A 19,286-nucleotide genomic window follows, 5' to 3' on the forward strand; every position below is an offset into this window, starting at 1 on the left:
GCTCCTTTTAAAGGCTTTTTGCTCATCCACGTTACTGAACACCGTTAATCTTTGCAATCTGGGTTGTGAGGAGTGAAGCAGTTGGTACAAAGAAGAAGGGCAAGTTGATATCGTCTGTACCGTATACCTCGATACTGATAAACCACAATACTGTTTTTCAGGTTTAGTAAAATTCTTCATAGCACAAATCAATAAAATAGTCAAAGTTGCTGTTTTTAGTTCTGTTTTGCTCTTTTACTCGAGTTAACCAGGGCAGCAACAAACATTTTTACTGTATGTCATTTACCTGGTGCTTGACCCTGCTTTGAAATCTGCACACAAATTATATTTTATATAAAAAGAAACTATTTCTGCAAATTTGATTTTACTGTAACATTTACAGTGTTGTGTAAAGCATCTGAGGATGTAAATCATCCTTTAGGGTCTTTTAGGAGAAGACAAACCAATCCAAATCAAGCGTTTGTATGACATTCTTTAAGCATGAATATCAGCACTCAGAAGAATGGGCTCAATATCTTTACTTAAGTCACTGTGTACTTACATGCACTCAATAATGTGATCATAGTCGGATTTCTGCAGTTATCTGATTATTCAAATGGTCTTTTAAAAAGTCTGAGAAAGATCCGAGCAAGGTCTAGAAGTCTGATTAAGAAATCCGATAAAGAGAGCTTAAGAGCTTTTAGCTCAGTAATCAGATTTCTCAGCACATGTAAACCCTGATTTCTCAGTCTGTGCATGTGCAAAAACAGATGGTGGTACCGGAAATAAGCAAGCAGCAAAACACTTTTGGAGCAACGCTGAAACTGACTAGATGCTTGATGAAATTAATGATTTAAATATTCCTCATCTTGCAGTATGTATGTTCATATTTTCAGGTAAAGTGGCACAATATTTAAAAAAAACAAAAGCCACAGCACGAAATTTGAGTTTTACATCACTTTTATGTCACGTCGTCTTCTGTGAGTTTATTGGCTGGCGGCAAAGCAGAAATCTGATTACTGTCTGACTCATGTAGGCCTGGAGTTTCCCCATTATCTGATCACTCAAGTGCATGTAAACACACTGATTGGATTACTAAAAAAAAGTGACTTTCTGCAGTTATCGGATAATTAAGCGCAGGTAAACACTCGTTGTGAACTGGTGTATTCTTTTTGACCAACAGATCAACCAATTACAGACAGGTGCTGTTCTAACACCATGACAAAACTCTTGAATACCCTTTAGAGATGGTATGGCATGAACTTCACAAAATCTTTACAAATCGGCAAGTTTGTTTTGGGTCTGACCACTAAAAATGGAAGACTGTAGAGACAGCAGTGCTGACAGCAAATGAGGAGACTTTGATTGTTGCAACCATCTGAGTGTACATTAGATAAAACAGTCTGTGTGCGTTTGTGCGCAGAGCATCTAAGGCTGAGATTATATCCACAGTACTACCTGAGTAGCTGGACTGGGAGGTGAACATCCCCAACTAGAAGTACTTACACTTGTTGCCTTACGCCTCCGCTTCGCGCCTTCATGTAGTTCATGCCACCTCTCTCTTTCCTGTTCACCTCGTCCATCTTCTGCTGGTCGAGCCATGACATCTGCATCTGTGGACTGAGAGGAGATGACACAGGTGGTCAGGCAAAAAAACAAGGACGAGTGAACGGTTACTTTGTAACAACATGTGGAAATCTTTCATCAGCAGCATGTGTCAGTGCTTATTTGGGTCTGGTCCATACTTGTGAATGTAGTCGGGTTCAGAGCCTGGTTCCGAGGAGTCTTGCTCTGGGATATGTTCTGCTGCTTGTCGCGGGTTCTCTCTTAGCACTGTGGATGTGAGCTGCGGTGTCTGCAAACCTCCAGGAGTCTGGATGGTGTCGTTGCGCATCACCCATGAGCCGTCCACACTTTCATCTGCTGCTTTATGCACAGATACAGAGAGAGAAAGCAGAGATTAGAAGCGTGGTTAGGTGCTAACCCTAGTCCCTAAATCGGATACAAGGCAGTGACATAGTGCTGTGACTTATATGTAGTAGGAATATATGCAGGGATTTAGCCGGGGAAGAGAAATTCAGATAAAGCTTCTCTACCAAACCTCAGTTACTGCAGAACCTTGCATACAGTGGTGTGAAGAACTGTCTGCCCCCTTCCTAATTTCTTATTCTTTCGCATTTGTCACACTTACATGTTTCAGAAACAAATATTAGACAAAGATAACACAAGTAATCACAAAATGCAGTTTATAAATGAAGGTCTTTATTATTAAGGGAAAAAGAAATCCAAACCTACAGGGCCCTGTGTGAAAAAGTGATTGCCCCTAAACCTAATAACTGGTTGGGTCAGCCTTAGCAGCAACAACTGCAATCAAGCATTTGTGATAATTGGCAATGAGTCTTTTACAGCGCTGTGGAGGAATTCCGGCCCACTCATCTTTGCAGAATTGTTGTAATTCAGCCACATTGGAGGGTTTCTGAGCATGAACTGCCTTTTTAAGGTCATGCCACAGCATCTCAATCGGATTCAAGTCAGGACTTTGACTAGGCCACTCCGAAGTCTTAAAGTTGTTTTGTTTTAAGCCATTCAGAGGTGGACTTGCTGGTGTGTTTTAGATCATTGTCCTGCTGCAGAACCCAAGTGCACTTCAGCTTGAGGTCACAGATGGCCAGATATTCTCCTTCAGGATGTTTTGGTAGACAGCAGAATTCATGGTTCCATTTACCACAGCAAGTCTTCCAGGTCCTGAAGCAGCAAAACAGCCCCAGACCATCACACTACCACCACTATATTTTACTGTTGGTATGATGTTCCTTTTCTGAAATGCTGTGTTACTTCTACACCAGATGTAATGGGACATACATCTTCCAAAAAAATTCAACTTTTGTGTCATTAGTCCACTGAGTATTCTCCCAGAAGTCTTGGGGGTCATCAAGATGTTTGCCTGGCAAAACTGAGACGAGGCTTTATGTTCTTTTTGCTCAGCAGTGGTTTTCGTCTTGGAACTCTGCCACACAGGCCATTTTTGCCCAGTCTGTCTATTATGGTGGAGTCAAACACTGACCTTAACTGAGGCAAATGAGGCCTGTAGTTCTTTGGATGTTGTTGCGGAGTCTTTTGTGACCTCTTGAATGAGTCCAAATGAATGAACCAAATAAAAAGGGACCTGAATTATGTTAACACACGTCAGGCTCCAGTCTGTGCAAGCCAAAACACTGGAAACTTTAATACACTGCCTAGTTAAACACACCTGATTCAGCTCATCAGCTAATCAGGAAGGCTTTCATGATCTGAATTCAGAGCATTACATGAGCGTCAACGCTAATCTCCACAGCACTTTGCCCCAGACAGACCTTAACAGATGTTAACTTAAGAATGGTTTTATCCCTCTCGGCAACTATATATGTATAAATATAAAACTATCTAAGGGTAACCTCACCGTCTGTGCGTTTCTTGTGCAGTGGCGGTCGGCCTCTCTTGCTGCGCACTGTGCTGGCTCTGCTGGTGGTGCTGCCCGTTGTAACAGACATGCGGTCTTCATCTCCTCCCGTTAGTAGAGAGTTCCTGTAGGCGATCAGCGGCAACCACACGTCCTCTCTCCGCTCCATCATGTACTCAGTCATGAACTTCTCCAAGTACGAATGTCTGCAAACACACAATTTCACTTTATATTTTGATAGTGCTATAGCATATACAGCCATAACACATCTAACTCTCTAACTCACTCACTCGCCCACACACACACACACACACACTTTGTGTAATACTGTAGCTGAGTAATGCTATACCTAGACCTAATGCTAACCTTAACGTTAATGTTAGTACCCAAATGTACTCTTTTGGCCCTTTCAGTTTTTCCAAATAAGGTTGCATTTGGGAATTCTTACCTTACATCTACAAAATGGTCATGTTTTCTCTACCATAGGGATCAGCCTTTTGGTCTTACCAACACTGATTTCACCACAACATATTTATATTGGTGCTCTGCATACATACACAGTCTTTTTATCCTGCCGGAGTAGTTTGGAGGAAAACTCGCAGAGCACTTCCAGAAAAGCCAAGTTTGGGGGAGGGTACTCTGCTCCTTTGGGGTTTGGAAACTTGAAGGCAAAGTCAATTCCATCCCTGAAAAAAGAAGAAGATGTAAAACAAATCTACAAACAACTTAGACTGTAGCTGGACTCAGTTTTCCTTTGTTCTCTTTAATTTGAAAGAAATCTGTGTGATGATCTGCAGAGCAACCTACTTGTGCAACGTTGCTACTGCCTCCCTGGTTTTGATCTGGTCCAGTCCAAAGGTGAGAGCGAAACGGCGGGCCAGCTCTTTAATGCCACTCACATGGGAAGAGGTTCGGTCCAGGTTGGGCCCCTGATCCTGCACAAGCTCATTAAAGAGCTGAGAATAGACAGAAGACACAAGTGAGAAAAGACAAAGATATGATAGACAATAGAAATGCACAAGAGGGCACTTGCTAAATCTGTTGCATTGAAGTTACATTTAGGTATCAGTACTAGAAAGGATTTCTAATGGGAATTACCACAGAGAATGAGGCTGAATCTGACATGGATCAGAAGCTTAAGACTCTGATCAGATTTCATTATGATCGTATTCTAGAAATCTCGTTTCTGACCTGTTGCAAACTGAGTATAAGTGTTTTGGCACACTGGATCTTATCCGTCTGCCTGGTCTTGCTCAGGGTCTCCTTGATGATGTCACCATAGTCATTGTAGTACTAAATAAAGAAATCAAGATACATAAATGATCCCATAACAAGTCACAAACCCACTTCACAGAAAATAAACTTTGAAAAACACCACACTGCCTCCATACCTTCATATAGTGTTTAAAGATGTCAGCTGCCGCAGGCATGTCCACAATGTCGTATATAATGAGCTTGCTGAAAGCAGCAAGAAGGTTCCTCCTCTTGTGTAAAGCCTCAATTTTATTGGCTTCATCTTCCTCATCACCCTCTATGAAAGGCCAGTATAACAACGCAACAGACATCAGTGGTTAGAACATCTATAGGGATTCAACTAGGGCTGAAAAATTAATCGTTTTCATATCAAAATCGCAAATCTGAAAAAGTAAAAATTTCAAATTGCAAGAGCTGCAGTTTGTGTTAGAATATATCAACAATGCTGCCTTAATTTTAACTCAATAACACAGAGCTTGTGATAGTCAGAACCTACCCATGTGCTGTAGATGTGATATCATAACCACAATGAAAATTACACACCAAGCATTAACATCTCAAGCCAAAAAAACCAGACAATCTAGTTCCAAAAACTAAGTGACATTAACAAATTTTATTTTCATCTAAAAAAAGGGTAACACTTAATTTGGCTGGCCCACTGTAGACACTTTGTAAATGCTCAGTGTATGTTTAAGTAAAATTCAACTAAATATCTGTTAAATGCAACAGAACTGCAAGTTCAGTGTGAAAGAGTTTATTAAATCTATCCATAATACTAAACCTAACCCTAACCTCAAATGTTGTAGATAATCAACTGAACATTACCAGAAAGTTTGTTAATGACTTGAGTATCTGTAAAGCATCTGTAGGGGACCATCCAAATAAAGTGTGCGCAAAAAAAAAAAAGAAAGAAAAGGGCTTCAGGCACCAGTATCTTCCTAAGGTCTTTCTTAAACGTGTTCTTGAGAAAGGTCCGAAGATAAAGTCTCAGTTTTATGTCGTGTTCTTAAGCCACAGAACTGTTCACCTTTGTGCTCTTGAGGGTGTGGAGGTTCTATTCTTGCCTAAAAGCAAATCCCAAATAAGAAAACGCTGGTGAATGTCAGAATCTTCGTGAAAACTACATAAGTGGGTTTAAAGAAGAATTTTTAGTACTACTTCAGAATAAGACTAACCTTAGAAGCTAAAATGAGTTTTTAAATGGTTATTAATTAGGTCATAAACACCTTAAAAATCATTAGTAAACAGTTATAACACATTATTAAATGGGGAAAGTAAAAAAAACCAGCAAGAATTGCAGTTTAACTACACACTTAAAATGATAGTTCTTTAAGGGTTCTTTGGTTAAGGAAATGGTTCTATATAGAACCATGAACACTACAAGTAACCCTTTGCATGATTAAAGGGTTCTTTGCATCGTGAAATGGTTCTTCAGATTGATGGAGAACAGAACCCTTTTGAAAAGAGTTCTAAATAGCACCAAAAAGCATTTTTCTACTGTAACAAGCCTGAGATCGTAATAGAAGAGCATTTTGTTGCTATGTAGGACCCTTTAAATAAATAATAAAAAAAAAAAGGTTCTACATAGAGCCATCTACAGCACATTCTCCATTAATCTGAAGAACCTTTCACGAGGCAAGGAACCCTTCAACCATGCAAAGGTTACTTTGAGTGTTCATGGTTCTATATAGAACCATTTTCTTCCCTAAAGAACCCTTGAATAACCATCAATTTTAAGTGCATATATAAATGAATGCGGGTTCACTATTACTGTTGGCCTTTTTATTTGTGTGTTGTAACTGCTTATTAATGCTTTTACGGTGTTTATGGCCTAATTAATAACCATTAATAAATCACTTTAAACCATTTATAAACACATATAATAATAATAATAATAATAATAATAATAATAATAATAATAATAATAATCTTATAATAGGCAGTCCTATTCTAAAGTGGTAACGAAATTTTATCTTAAGAACGGTTGGTGACTGAGGTCCAATGTTGGCATCAAGTGTCTTCAGAGAGGTTTGCTAAGTCTTGCCCTCAACAATAACGGATCATCTTAGAGAACCTTAACCGCATTTTATAGCCTCTAGAAAATAAACCCTTAGTTTAAATTTGCAAGTCAGGTTTAAAATAAAACAACTTGTTCTCCCTTGTTTAAACACCTGATTCTGATTCAGAAGGTGAGGCAGACAAAGCGCCGAAAAGGAACACGCACCCATGCTCTGGTTCTCGTCGTCCTGGTCAATGAAGACGTGGTCTAGCACAAAGCTGAGGAGCTCGCTCTGCAGGGTGTTGTCTGGATTGAAGACTAATGGTTGCAGGGCTTCTCTGCTCCCTGTGGTCAGCTGGTGGCTGAAGATCATCAGCAGGTCACACAGCAACATGAATGCCTGCAGAGATATAGAGGAGAACACATGGGTTTATTAAGGCTGGCCCAAACAGCATTTTACAGACTTTGAATACACTGTGTATATAAATGAGTATTCAAATAATCGTTCTCAAGCCTACCCTCAAAAACCAAATGTATTCACACAATTCATAACCAACCACTTTTTAATTTTCATTTTATTTTAGTTAAATTTTTCAAACCGATGGTTTCACACAGATTTTTTCTTATGATAAATGTCCCAAACATGCTGACATTTGCTGACTATTAATGTATGCTATAATGTATAATGTCTGCTGTAACATTATTTTAAATACAAAGATAGGCAAGTCTGGCTAGATTTTTCCTTACCTAGATAGCAACAACGATATGTAAGTAAATTCAAGACACATTTCTTTAAAAATTCCTTGTTCTGCAATGTGTTTTCAGTCACTTTACTGAATGGATATCCAAGTTCCTATTCCATTTCTTACTAAGTGGGAAGTTGAACTCCATCATGAGTGAAATAACTTTGATAAGCAATAGTATTTTTTAGTGTTTCGTAATAAAGATTTACAGCAGTTCATATCACACAGGAATCAGCTAAACTGATCAGCTTGTTCATTTGAATGTTGTTCATCAGTCAAAACTAAATGAACTATCTAAATGAAGGAAAAAATATTCAACATGAGAAATGAATACGTAAGTATCTGAACGATTCAGGGCAGCTCTTGATGTTATAGCACAAAACATGCATAGAGAGTAACACAGTAGAACTGATATACAACAAGAAAGAAAAATACAAAACACACTTTGCTTTTTTTGGTCTGGTTTATTAATGTTTATGTATTTGTTTTATTGTAGTTCTCTCACCTGCTCTTTCACAGGAGTGTTCACATTTGACAGGCACTGCTGGCACACAGCTAGGAACGACTTCACAACTCTTCTTAGAGCAACAAGGTCATCCTGGGAAAGAGGAAACGTATGGCATTACATTTCCTCAGTGTCTTGAAACATTAGACTAAAAGTGAAAACTATTCAACGCCAAGTGTTTAGCTTATACGAAAGAGTGGTGGATGTATTGTACCTTGGATGGAGAGCCCTCTGTGATTCGGACCAGCTGCCACAGGATTGAGTAATGTGAACACTGTAGTGCCTGGACAGCAATCTGACCATAAGGCAAACAGGATCAACATTAAGATAGTTTAACAAAATTTAATAGTTTGAATGTCCATTATTAGAGATTGTTAGTCTTGTACCTGCTCTGGCATGGACCCTTGTTCTATTCCCATTTTCAGTAACCGGTAGCAGTTCTTAAACAGGTCCCATTTTGTGAGGTCATGAGCACTGAAAAGCACACACAGAAAAAAAGTACCTTAGAATACACAGACTTAGTTTAATGAACAACAGCAGACAAAAACACTGACACACTTAACAAAACTGGAAGCTCTCTTACTTATGAAAAGCAGTGAGTTTCTTCAGGGACGAGAGTACATTGTAAATGTCATCATCGTCGGCCTCGTCCCCCTAAAGAAAACGGAAAGAGACACAATTTTACATTTACGGTCCTTTTCCACGGAATTTATTCCTCACAAATGGACAATGCCTCCCGACAGCGCCTTTTTGGTAAAATGTCAGGCTGCAACTAAATACTACTTTCATAATTGTTTTTCTGGTCCTTTATGACTTTGATTAATTGCTTAGTTGGGAAACGAAAACGAAAACCTGCAGCTTTTATTCTGGCGATATGGTTTCATTTAGCAAAATAAAAATATACAGATTATTATTTCTTTAAACACATATTTCAAGCTTTTCCTAATGTTTTGGGTCATATGAGATACTGTACTTCAGTCTAGGCTGTGTGCATTTCTCTCTTTCAATCATGTGATGTGATGTCCAATCATCAAGACAACTAATCAATAATGTGATAAGTTGCCAACAATTTTTTTTATTATCGACATCAATAATGATTAGTTGTTGCAACCCTAGTAAAACGGACTCATGACGGCATGTGTGTAAAATATCAATGAGAAGAGAATGCTTACATTGGTCTGGTCAGGTTAGGCTTGTGGGAGTAATTTAGCAAAGCAACATGCAGAACGAGAGAAACAGCAGAGATGCCAGACTGATCTGCTAGCTCACCTCCTGCAGAAGATCCTCCACAGAGTGGCTGAAACGATCCGTGAGCTCGTCAATGAGCTGGCTGCGGGCAATGTCCACTCGATTCATGATGGTATACTCTTCACTGCACAGGATGCTGTAAGTCTTACTGCAGGCCTCCAGGACCTCCGTCTCTGTGTGCTTCTCCACCACCACCCGGATCTGCTTTAGCAGAGCGTCCAAGTGCTGAGCGGCAACAGAACAGAATGGAACAGGACAGTGAACAATTTTGGCTACTTCCCAGTGTCAACTGATTAATGTGACTCTGACACTCAAAACTTCAGTTTACAGACCTTCTCCATTCGTCCAGAACTGTAGACCTCCAGGTCAAAGTACTGAGGGATCTGCAGGAGGTTGGCCACTTTCTCAGCATCTGCTTGATACTAGGAATAAAAAGAATAAAGAGACCAAGGAGGAGATTTATAATTATTAGGTTAATTATTTAAAAACAGGACAATGCATGAACTTTTGCATCATGAGTTCACGTGCTGGGGCTTAACAACCATAATTCATCATATGTCATTTTTCAGGACATTATTCTAGTTTTTCCATAGTCTTTCTAAAATCTCTCCATGCATCTCCATTTCTGGTGATTCACTTTCCTAATTTTCTTTTTTTCATTTGAGCACAGCAGCTGTTCTTCACATTGTGTGAAAATTTCATGATGATTGAACCAATAAAAAAAAAAGCACCAGAACTGCTTAGAAAAAATTCTTGCCATTGGTCTACATTATGAATGTTTTTGCCCTCTCCTGTAAAGTTACTATGTAGGAGATACATGTTTTTCACTGGACATTCAGGCAGATCTCTGTGAGAGAGTATGAGGAGGCAGGCCATGATTTTCATTCTGATTTTTAAAGCTAGATTTGTACCTTTGACAGCAGCATAGGAAGAGCAATGATGAAGTGCTCAGTCAGTTTATTCTTATCATCAACCTGGGTCTTCTTTTCTTTAGCAGTGAGAACCTGAGGTGTCAAAATAGAAGAAGTAATATTAGGAAAAGTTGCGCATCCATGCAAAAAGATTACCATAAAAACACAACACAGAAAGCACGTACGCGCTTCCCTGTTCCTCGGCCAACAGGTGGGTGAGCCTCGGCTGCCTGCCTGATGGTGCAGACCATGAGTTCGATCAGAGCGCTCTCATGTCTGTCTCCCAGCACTGAAACAACAACAACAACAACAACCACCAGCACATGGTTCAAAACAAATCAACAACTGATTATCTAAACTAAGTAACCAAAAACTAACTGATGCCTTCAGTGAAGTCCAGCGGGAGGCTGAATGAATAACGACCAACTGTTTTACCTTCCTCTCCCTGTACCGGCTCCTCTAGCAGCAGCTCGATCATGCAGTCCCAGTCCTTTAGCAGCTCCTGAGAGCTGTCCCATAGGCTGTCCACTAGATATGCTGCGTGCTCGTGCAGCTGCAACACACACACACACACACACACACACACACACACACAGTATTTATTTTTATTTTATATTTCAAATATGGATACGACAGGCTGCACAGAATGGATAAATATTTCTGCGATTCTGCGCGTCCTTTTCACATTTCTAGCTCGTCATTTCCATCGGCTTCTGAAGCAGGTAAATACATTTCTGGTCTAAGTACAACCCCAATTCCAATGAAGTTAGGATGTTGTGTGAAACAAATAAAAACAGAATAAGATGATTTGCAAATCCTTTTCAACCTGTATTCAATTCAATACACTACAAAGACAAGATATTTAATGTTCAAACGGATAAACTTTGTTTTTTGCAAATATTCACTCATTTTGAATTTGATACCTGCAACACGTTCCAAAGAAGTTGGGACAGGGGCGTGTTTACGACTGTGTTACATCACCTTTCCTTTTAACAACACTCAATAAGCATTTGGGAACTGAGGACACTAATTGTTGAAGCTTTGTAGGTGGAATTCTTTCCCATTCTTGCTTGATGTACAACTTCAGTTTACTGTATTCAGTAAAACGTGCAGAATGTGGCTCGGCATTGTGTTGCTGAAATAAGCAGGACGTCCCTGAAAAAGACGCTGCTTGGATGGCAGCATATGTTGCTCCAAAACCTGCATGTACCTTCTTACCCTACATGGTAACCTGCATGTACCAATGCTGCCTTCACAGTTACCCATGCCATGGGTACCAACACACCCCCACACAATCAGAGATGCTGGCTTTTGAACTTTGTGCTGATAACAATCCGGACAGTGCTTTTCCTCTCTTGCCCGGAGGACACGACGTCCATGATTTCCAAAAACAATGTGAAATGTGGACTCGTCAGACCACAGGACACTTTTCCACTCTGCGTCAGTCCATCTCAGATGAGCTCAGCCCAGAGAAGCCGGCGGCGTTTCTGGGTGGTGTTGATATCTGGCTTTCGCTTTGCATGGCAGAGTTTTAACTTGCAATTGTAGATGGAGCGACGAACGAGTTCAGAAAACCACTGTCAGTGAAGTGTTCCTGTGCCCATGTGGGAATATCCGTTACAGAATGATGTTGGTTTTTAATGCAGTGCCGCCTGAGGGATTGATGGTCATTCAATGTTGGTTTTCTGCCTTGCCGCTTACTTGCAGAGATTCTCCAGATTCTCTGAACCTTTTGATGATATTATGGTCTGTAGATGATGAAATCCCTAAATTCCTTGAGAAGCGTTGAGAAACGTTGTTCTTAAACTGTTGGACTATTTGCTCATGCAGTTGTTCACTAAGTGGTGAACTTCGCCCCGTCCTTGCTTGTGAACGACTGAGCCTTTCCGGGATGCTCCCTTTATACCCAATCATGACACTCACCCGTTTCCAATTAACCTGTTCTTTGAGCATTTTGAGCATTCCTCAACTTTACCAGTCTTTTGTTGCCCGTGTCTCAACTTATTTGAAACATGTTGCAGGCATCAAATTCAAAATAAGCAAATATTTGCAAAAAAACAAAAAGTTTATCCATTTGAACATTAAATGTCTTGTCTTTGTAGTGGTGTATTCAATTGAATATAGGTTGAAAAGTATTTGCAATTCATTGTATTGTGTTCTTATTTATGTTTTACACAACATCCCAACTTCACTAGAATTGGGGTTGTATTACAAACACCAAAATCAGCAAAGCTGTATTAACTTAATGATTTTCAAAAGATAAATATTAATGGCACCATGTGATATCGCAATAAGCTGGACATATAACTAGCTGAGGAGAAAAGATCTTGGGTCAAAGACAAACCTCCCATTATAATGTGTTATAGCTTTTTCAAATGTACTCCTCTGTGTGCTAAAGTTACCAGCTAAGCATACAGCTTTAACACAATTTGTTATTAAATACAGCCCTGAGTGGCTCAACTCAGCCATACCTGTTATTTCACTAAGTTTCAAACAAACAAACTTTCTAAAACATATCCAGGCAACTGGAATCATAGAGGATGCTAATTTTAACGTAAATATTGAGGTTCCCATCTGCAGGCAGGCATTTGTTGAAGCTGTAGTGGCATCATTCACATCTGACCACAATTATGCGGGTCGACTACGTCCTGGTAAGTTAAACCTGTTGACTGAAATTACCATGTAGGGCTTAATATTTATTTTTCTGTAATATTCTATTTTAGATTACACTCGAACTGAAGCTGCAATACTTCTCAGCAGAGATGAATCACAATTGCGTGAATTAATGTAGACTGCATCGTGTGGTCAATGAAGAACTTTTTGTGGCCAAAAGATGCAGTGGGGAAAAAAGATAAACAGGCATGATGGCTGTGCAAGCAACCAAAGAAACCCACAAATGTATTTTACATTATAAAAATAAGATAAACTAAGGAAATTCAGTGGTTAAATGACGTTCCGATGTATTATGGTCCTTTTCTTCATAACAAGCTAGAAATCACTAGTAGGATGTTGATGTCTCGGTAGCTAGATTGCTAAATTTCCCGTTCCACTTTAAATGGTGCAGCAGTGACATTCTGGTGCCTCAGAATGTAACTGCTGCTCTTTTTAAGGTGGAACAAGAAAAGTTGGCAAGTAGCTGACTTTAGCTTCATGTCACTGGAGAATTAGGGGTGGGTGATGATAAATAATTGCCCCCCCCTTCTCTTTGAAGGCATATGATGCCCTAAATGTAACTAAAGCCCAGCAGTGAGGAGCTGAACTTTACCCTCCTCTGCTGTTACTGCAGACGGGCAGGGTCGCCTACAGAGCAGCGCGAGTAGGTGTTAATGAAGTGATGCTCTGTTTTATTTGAGAGTCCCATTTTGAATGGGAATAAGTACCCCCCCATAACTCTGTTCCAAGGGGTAAGGTGACTCTCTGAAACAAAGGGTGGGGTAAAAATAAGAAATGGCATTGGGCCCAAGTCCCAAGAATGGCACTGAGGCACATAACTAAAAATGTCTAAAAAGGGTTGACTGCCATTTGTTTTGGTTTAACTGGAAAAGTGGTGTAAATCTGCTTTCAGAAACTGATGGATCTGCGGTATTTCTTGAAATATGATAAAAACAAAACTTAAAACACGATGTTGCAGTTAAACTGGCCTCCATTATTTACATTTGTAGGATCATGTGAATGTCACAGGAATTTATCCGAATACACCCCAAAACACCAAGGAATTGGTGTGATTGTTCAGGATGCACCGAGCACAAAACAATCGTGCTTGACTAAGAGCTCATTTGCATATTGCTGCCCTGTGTAATGACGAACAAATGATATGCTGTTTAGTCCTAAAGATCAGCTAAGGTACTAAGAAAGTCCCCAATTAAACAATATGATTTATTTGAAAAATGGCAGAATGTTTGGAAGTTAAATTTGAGCTACTCACCTCACTTTCCAAGAAGAAAAGCACCAGCATCCTGATGAGGTTGCCATTAGGGCTGTTCCTACCCCGCCGCTTAGCAAGAGCCTCCTCTGCCTGGGGGTCGTGCCGACTGAACAGCCTGCAGACAAACAAAGTCATTACCAACTACAGAACAAACATTTTGTGTTACCCTGGGTGCCAACATGATTTTGCAGTTAGCACCGACCCAACTGGTAATTGACAACAGATGCCACTGTTTTAGCATTATAGTTTTACTGTTAACAGCAAACTAATCAACATTCTCTTCATTTACTCACTTCCTGTGGAGGAACTCTCCTGCTGCCACTGCCACAGGCCGATGGGCGGAGTAGACCAGATGATAGACGTTTTCACAGTCTTCGTTAGAGAGAGCATCCTCACTGCCACTGCAGTACACAGACCAATACACGTCAGAGTGACAGTGACAGAGCAGGCAAGTCAAACTGGGTCCCTGCAGGGATTATCATTTTAGTTCTTTTAACGCTTATATTAAGGTCTTGCTAATTAGCTGACGAGCTGAATCCGGTGGGTTTACTGAGACAGCACTGTGCCTTACTATGGCTACGTTTCCAAAAAAGTTTTCATGCTTCGAAAAGTTCACTATACCAACTGGAATTGTCCTGTAATATTTTTTGAACGTTGGCAAAAATGTTTTTCTGTTAAATTTTAGCTAATAAACTGTCGACCCCTGAAATCCTGCAAAAACCTACACTGTAAAAGCTCTTCTACATATATAATTTTGTGTCATGTGACTACTTTCTTCTCACATGTCTCTTATAACAGGCACACACAGTACGTTTAACTGCAGAAGAGAGGAGGCAGTTTTCTTGATAACTCTCTCTGAAAAAGCTGTCATCCTTAGGCTCTTTCAGAGAGATATTTCCAGAAAAGACTACATATAGAAAAAGACTACTAAACATTGCTGTGGTTACTCACTGCAGTATCAGAGTCACCAGCCGGATAGCCTCCACAGCCACGTCATACTCTTTATCTAGAGTCATTGACACAATCCGGTCCTAAATGAAAACAAGCACAACAAAGCGTGAGGTGACGAGACATATTTAGCCAATAAACATTCATATAGATTTGTGATGTTATATCATGGCAGTTTGGCTGACCTTAAAGCGGTTAGTGAAGAGCTCCAGCTTAGGGAAGAGCCCTCTGTTTGTGTACAGTGTCTGAAGTGCCTTGAGGCACTTAAGTCGGACTTCTCCTTGCTGTGAAGACGCAAAAGTTAGATGGAAAGATAAATAGATAACGGAACAGATAAATAGATAATTCTATATTTATATAGATAGCAGTCACTGTAACACTACTGAAGCCCCTCTAACTGTATTTGGACACATTTAGTCAACGCCAATTCTCATTTTTTAAAAAAAAAAAAAAAAAAAAAAAAAAAAAAAAAAAACCCACACACGTTATATTTTATTGACAGTATTTATAATATAATATTCCTAATATTTTTAAATTACTGGATCTTTTTTGCTGTTCCAAATTATCAGACATCTTAAACATAAAAGCCATAATATCATGTATTGCGAAAATTTCTTGTGATATTGCGGTATCATAAAATTTTTGCCATATCGCCCACCTCTTATGAAATGAGTCTCTCAGCCTTAAGGCTGGACGTACACTCACCCTATCATGTAATGTCCAGCCCACATATTTCAGATAGCTGTCATTAAGGAAGGCGTCGCTGTACAGTTTCATCCAGACGCCGATCTCCTCAATGCAGATAGCTCTAATCTCAGCAATGGCATCTCTGAAAACAAATAATCAATAGTTACAACACAGTAACACAGAAAGCAATATCAGTGAGAGATTAATCTAAATGAGAAATACCTGTAGCGGTGAACGAAAATTCCCTTGAAGATGGAGTTCATCATGTTCTCAATTTCATCTTGGTTCTCTTGAAGCTGGAACACATATCAAATCACTTACAAATGAACATACTATTTGATAAAGCCAGGCTGAGTATTAGTAAGCAATATTGCACCTCCTTCCTCTTCTCCAGCAGCAGTTCCAGCTTGTCTGTGGCTCTCTTCCCCGCCACCTTGTTGCGCTCAGCCTCATACTGTCTCTGTGTGTTGTCCTGGTTGATGCTCAGGTTCAATGCTACGTTCACCAGGGCCGTCATCAGCTTCATAGCTGGCGGGGCAATTAAGCAAACCACAACAATTCCTTAACTGTTCAACTGTAGGTGATATGAGTATCTCCTATAAAGCAATACAGTGATGAAAATTAGTACCTGAGAACAAAGGCTATGTTCACATTACCAGGTTAAAGTGGCACATATCAGATTGTTTGCCCTACTGTGACTCAGATCTTATGTTTTTTAGGGCTGTGTGGACATGCAAATCTGATCGTTTTAAATCCGACCTGAGCCACTTTCATATGTGGTCTTAGATTGGATGCGTGTCCGATTCGTAGCCATGCAACCTTAACGTGATACTCAGATCAGGATTCATATGTTTTTTTCCTCCACCGTGCTTGCAGCATCATTAAGCGATGCCATGGCAGCAGTGCCAACAGAAGTTAAAGCCTGTAAAGAGTGCAAAAGCAGCTCATCTCACATTTTTCCTCCTTTGTCTCACTCTAATAATGAAGCAGAGAACTGATCAGAGTTAACAATCTTCTCAGTGAAGCTCGTTCTGCTCTTTAGTTTGTTCTGATGAGGCATGTGATTCATTCATGTGACATTACTGAGTAGGATGTGCGACTGCGGGTTATATCAGGATGCCGGTTCGTTCACACTGATAGATTTTAATCACTTGCCTAAGATCGGATTTGAGCAAAAAACACGAGGCCTGTAACGTGAACGTAGCCAAAAAGTACAGCGTTTTGGACCAAATTCAATTTCTACACATAGTCTCGTCATACAATGCTGCAGCAGATAGCTTTGCAGCCTAAGCTGGGCTTGTGGGTCAAGCCTAATCCCTTTATACTTCACTTACTCAGAAACATAAAAGGCTATTTACAGATACATTTAATAAGTCATTATCAAGCGATGTCATATGTGCCGGTCAGTCTTTACCTGCGAGGGTGCTGGTATGTCTGAAGGCTCGGACCTGTGAGTCTGAAAGGCCGGTAAGGAGGGAAATGACTGTGTCCATCATATACTCGTCATAGATGATGCTGTACTGGCACTGGCGGATCAAAACACCGATGAATTCACAGAAGTTGTAGCGGAACTTCTTCCACTGTGGGCCGGCTATCGTGAGCGGGTAGTCGCCACTATCCTGAAACACCACGGCTGGTTACTGAGGTTTTCATTGAATGCAAAGCTCATTAAAAAAACAGTTTGAACTAGCTATAAATAATAATTTAAATATACCGATATCACTCTGAGCATTTGTTTATAGGGTTTTTGAATAAAGCACGTGTTTGGAATGAAGTAGGAATACGTGATACATATTTAAATTTTTGCATTCTTGCCCCTGAAAACCTGCTAGCTAGTGTGACGTTTGACAGGCTTTGAAAGCCTTATATCAAAACATATCCCAAATATAACCTAGAACCAAAACAGCATAAACTAATGATGTTGCTAAGGGTTACAACATACCTCATCAAACTCCTCTGTCATCTTCCTGATAATTTCTGCATTCTGCATGTTTCTAAACATCTCAATTCTTACAGTACCTGCAATTAAAAGAGAAACAATGTCAACCCAACGTGACATTCACGCAAGATTCAGTCAACTCATAAGCTAGCTGATAATTTTGATGCCACACAAAATATTGAGTGTAAATATTGGTTAATTACATTCAACAGAATGGAAGCATGTAACAAAATCATAGGCTAGCAAAAATGGATTCTGTTTAATAGTAAAGCATCATGTGTGAACTACCATGGAGTAAAACCATTAAATTGTTAAATTCCCCTCACCAGCCTGCACTTGGGGATTATTAAAACTTGCAGACATACAACACAAACACCACAGTGGGCCTAATGTGTTGTGGGATCCGTAACATTACCTTTACATCCAGAGCACTGAATGAAAAAGTTGATGAGATCCAGAAGAGCCATGTCTCGGTCCTGCTTGTACGACTCGATCCAGTCATCAACAACAGACTATAAATTACACCAAATAGGTTTTAAACGAATAACATCAAGGGTAATAACCATAACTTTGTTAATTTTATTATTAAACAAAGCCTTTCTGCTAAACATGCTGGTGGCAGCTCAAATTCGGTACAGACAGGTGATAAAAACAGTTAAACAAGAAATTATAAGTATTAATTTTGAATCATAAGAAAATGACATATCAAAACCACGAGACGTAGAGTTTTAACTAAATGCCGAGTTAAAGAGAGACGTTTTTATGTGCTTCTGAAAAGTGAGCACTGAGATTGATCATCTAATAAAAGGCGAACTGAGCTCCACAGTTTAGAAGCAGAATAACTGAATGAGTCTTTCTGCGTTTTATTCATTTTAACCAACGTGTTTACAGACGTAACCCTAACCAGTATCTGCAGATCCAAGATAACATGCTGGAACATAGACAGACACTGTGATGTAAGGAGAGCTTTAAGGTCATTTAGAGCCTTAAAAACTAGTAGAACTTTAGCAGAACTACAAAATAATGCAAAGAATCAGTCGTGTTGACCCAAAACTGCCCTTACGGAAAGTGAGTCAAATGTAAATGCAGTTTTTTTTATGTAATCATGACTTTAACTGTGTAATTACATTTCAACAGCTCAAGAATGTAACCTAAAGGCTCCAGAGGGAATGGATTTCAGTGTTACCTGCATGGCACTCTTGCCCAGTTTGACCACTTCAAACAGCGTGGTGGGGTCTCCTCCTTCTCCATTTTGCTGGGCCATGCCATTGGGCCTCCTGCCACCCTTGTCAACTGGAGACTTGCGGGCCTTCTTATTGGTCGCCTGCTGAAAGAGCAAAAAATTTCACTGTTTCAAACTCCAGTCCTATAAGACTCTACATACATTCCCTGCTCTACCAGGCAGCTCTATAGGTAATTATAACAAACTATCACAAAAAAAACATACAGATGTATAATGAAGTTGAACTGCCTTGAAAATGTGTCCTGATTTACTACAAAGCTCAGAGATGTGCCACACCTGTCATTATTCACCATTATTCAGTGGTACACCAAGATAATAAAACACAGAGAATACTGTTTTCAAGGACACTAAAACACCCTCACTGCTTCTTTACTGCTGTGCCGTTAAAGACAGATTTATCAGGGAAGCTTTTTTCCATGAAATAAACATTGATAACAAAAAAACTGAATTCAGTCAAGAATGAATG

The 19,286-nt window shown here is 39.7% G+C and overlaps 1 protein-coding gene across 5 annotated transcripts in view; it reads right to left on the reverse strand.

Annotated features, from left to right (window-relative positions):
• stag1b (stromal antigen 1b) overlaps positions 1–19,286 on the reverse strand; it is a 37,859-nt gene that overhangs the window by 2,578 nt on the left and 15,995 nt on the right. For 2 of the 5 annotated variants that reach the window (XM_017710446.2, XM_037534145.1), the window contains exons 4-31: positions 18,764–18,904; positions 17,993–18,089; positions 17,581–17,657; positions 17,053–17,257; positions 16,015–16,166; positions 15,861–15,934; positions 15,657–15,780; positions 15,137–15,235; positions 14,955–15,034; positions 14,297–14,404; positions 14,004–14,118; positions 10,514–10,631; positions 10,264–10,367; positions 10,079–10,171; positions 9,500–9,589; positions 9,189–9,392; positions 8,503–8,573; positions 8,306–8,393; positions 8,134–8,214; positions 7,920–8,012; positions 6,897–7,071; positions 4,810–4,949; positions 4,610–4,711; positions 4,226–4,374; positions 3,976–4,104; positions 3,419–3,624; positions 1,725–1,905; positions 1,486–1,599 (exon numbers count right to left, since the gene is read on the reverse strand). In XM_017710446.2, coding sequence (XP_017565935.1) covers positions 1,486–1,599; positions 1,725–1,905; positions 3,419–3,624; positions 3,976–4,104; positions 4,226–4,374; positions 4,610–4,711; positions 4,810–4,949; positions 6,897–7,071; positions 7,920–8,012; positions 8,134–8,214; positions 8,306–8,393; positions 8,503–8,573; positions 9,189–9,392; positions 9,500–9,589; positions 10,079–10,171; positions 10,264–10,367; positions 10,514–10,631; positions 14,004–14,118; positions 14,297–14,404; positions 14,955–15,034; positions 15,137–15,235; positions 15,657–15,780; positions 15,861–15,934; positions 16,015–16,166; positions 17,053–17,257; positions 17,581–17,657; positions 17,993–18,089; positions 18,764–18,904 — 3,410 coding nt within the window. The remainder of the gene's footprint in view (positions 1–1,485; positions 1,600–1,724; positions 1,906–3,418; positions 3,625–3,975; positions 4,105–4,225; positions 4,375–4,609; positions 4,712–4,809; positions 4,950–6,896; positions 7,072–7,919; positions 8,013–8,133; positions 8,215–8,305; positions 8,394–8,502; positions 8,574–9,188; positions 9,393–9,499; positions 9,590–10,078; positions 10,172–10,263; positions 10,368–10,513; positions 10,632–14,003; positions 14,119–14,296; positions 14,405–14,954; positions 15,035–15,136; positions 15,236–15,656; positions 15,781–15,860; positions 15,935–16,014; positions 16,167–17,052; positions 17,258–17,580; positions 17,658–17,992; positions 18,090–18,763; positions 18,905–19,286) is intronic. The other 3 variants (XM_017710448.2, XM_017710449.2, XM_017710447.2) reach the window with 3 other exon arrangements.

Source organism: Pygocentrus nattereri, chromosome 24, assembly GCF_015220715.1.
Source record: "Pygocentrus nattereri isolate fPygNat1 chromosome 24, fPygNat1.pri, whole genome shotgun sequence".
Classification (NCBI taxonomy): domain Eukaryota; kingdom Metazoa; phylum Chordata; class Actinopteri; order Characiformes; family Serrasalmidae; genus Pygocentrus; species Pygocentrus nattereri.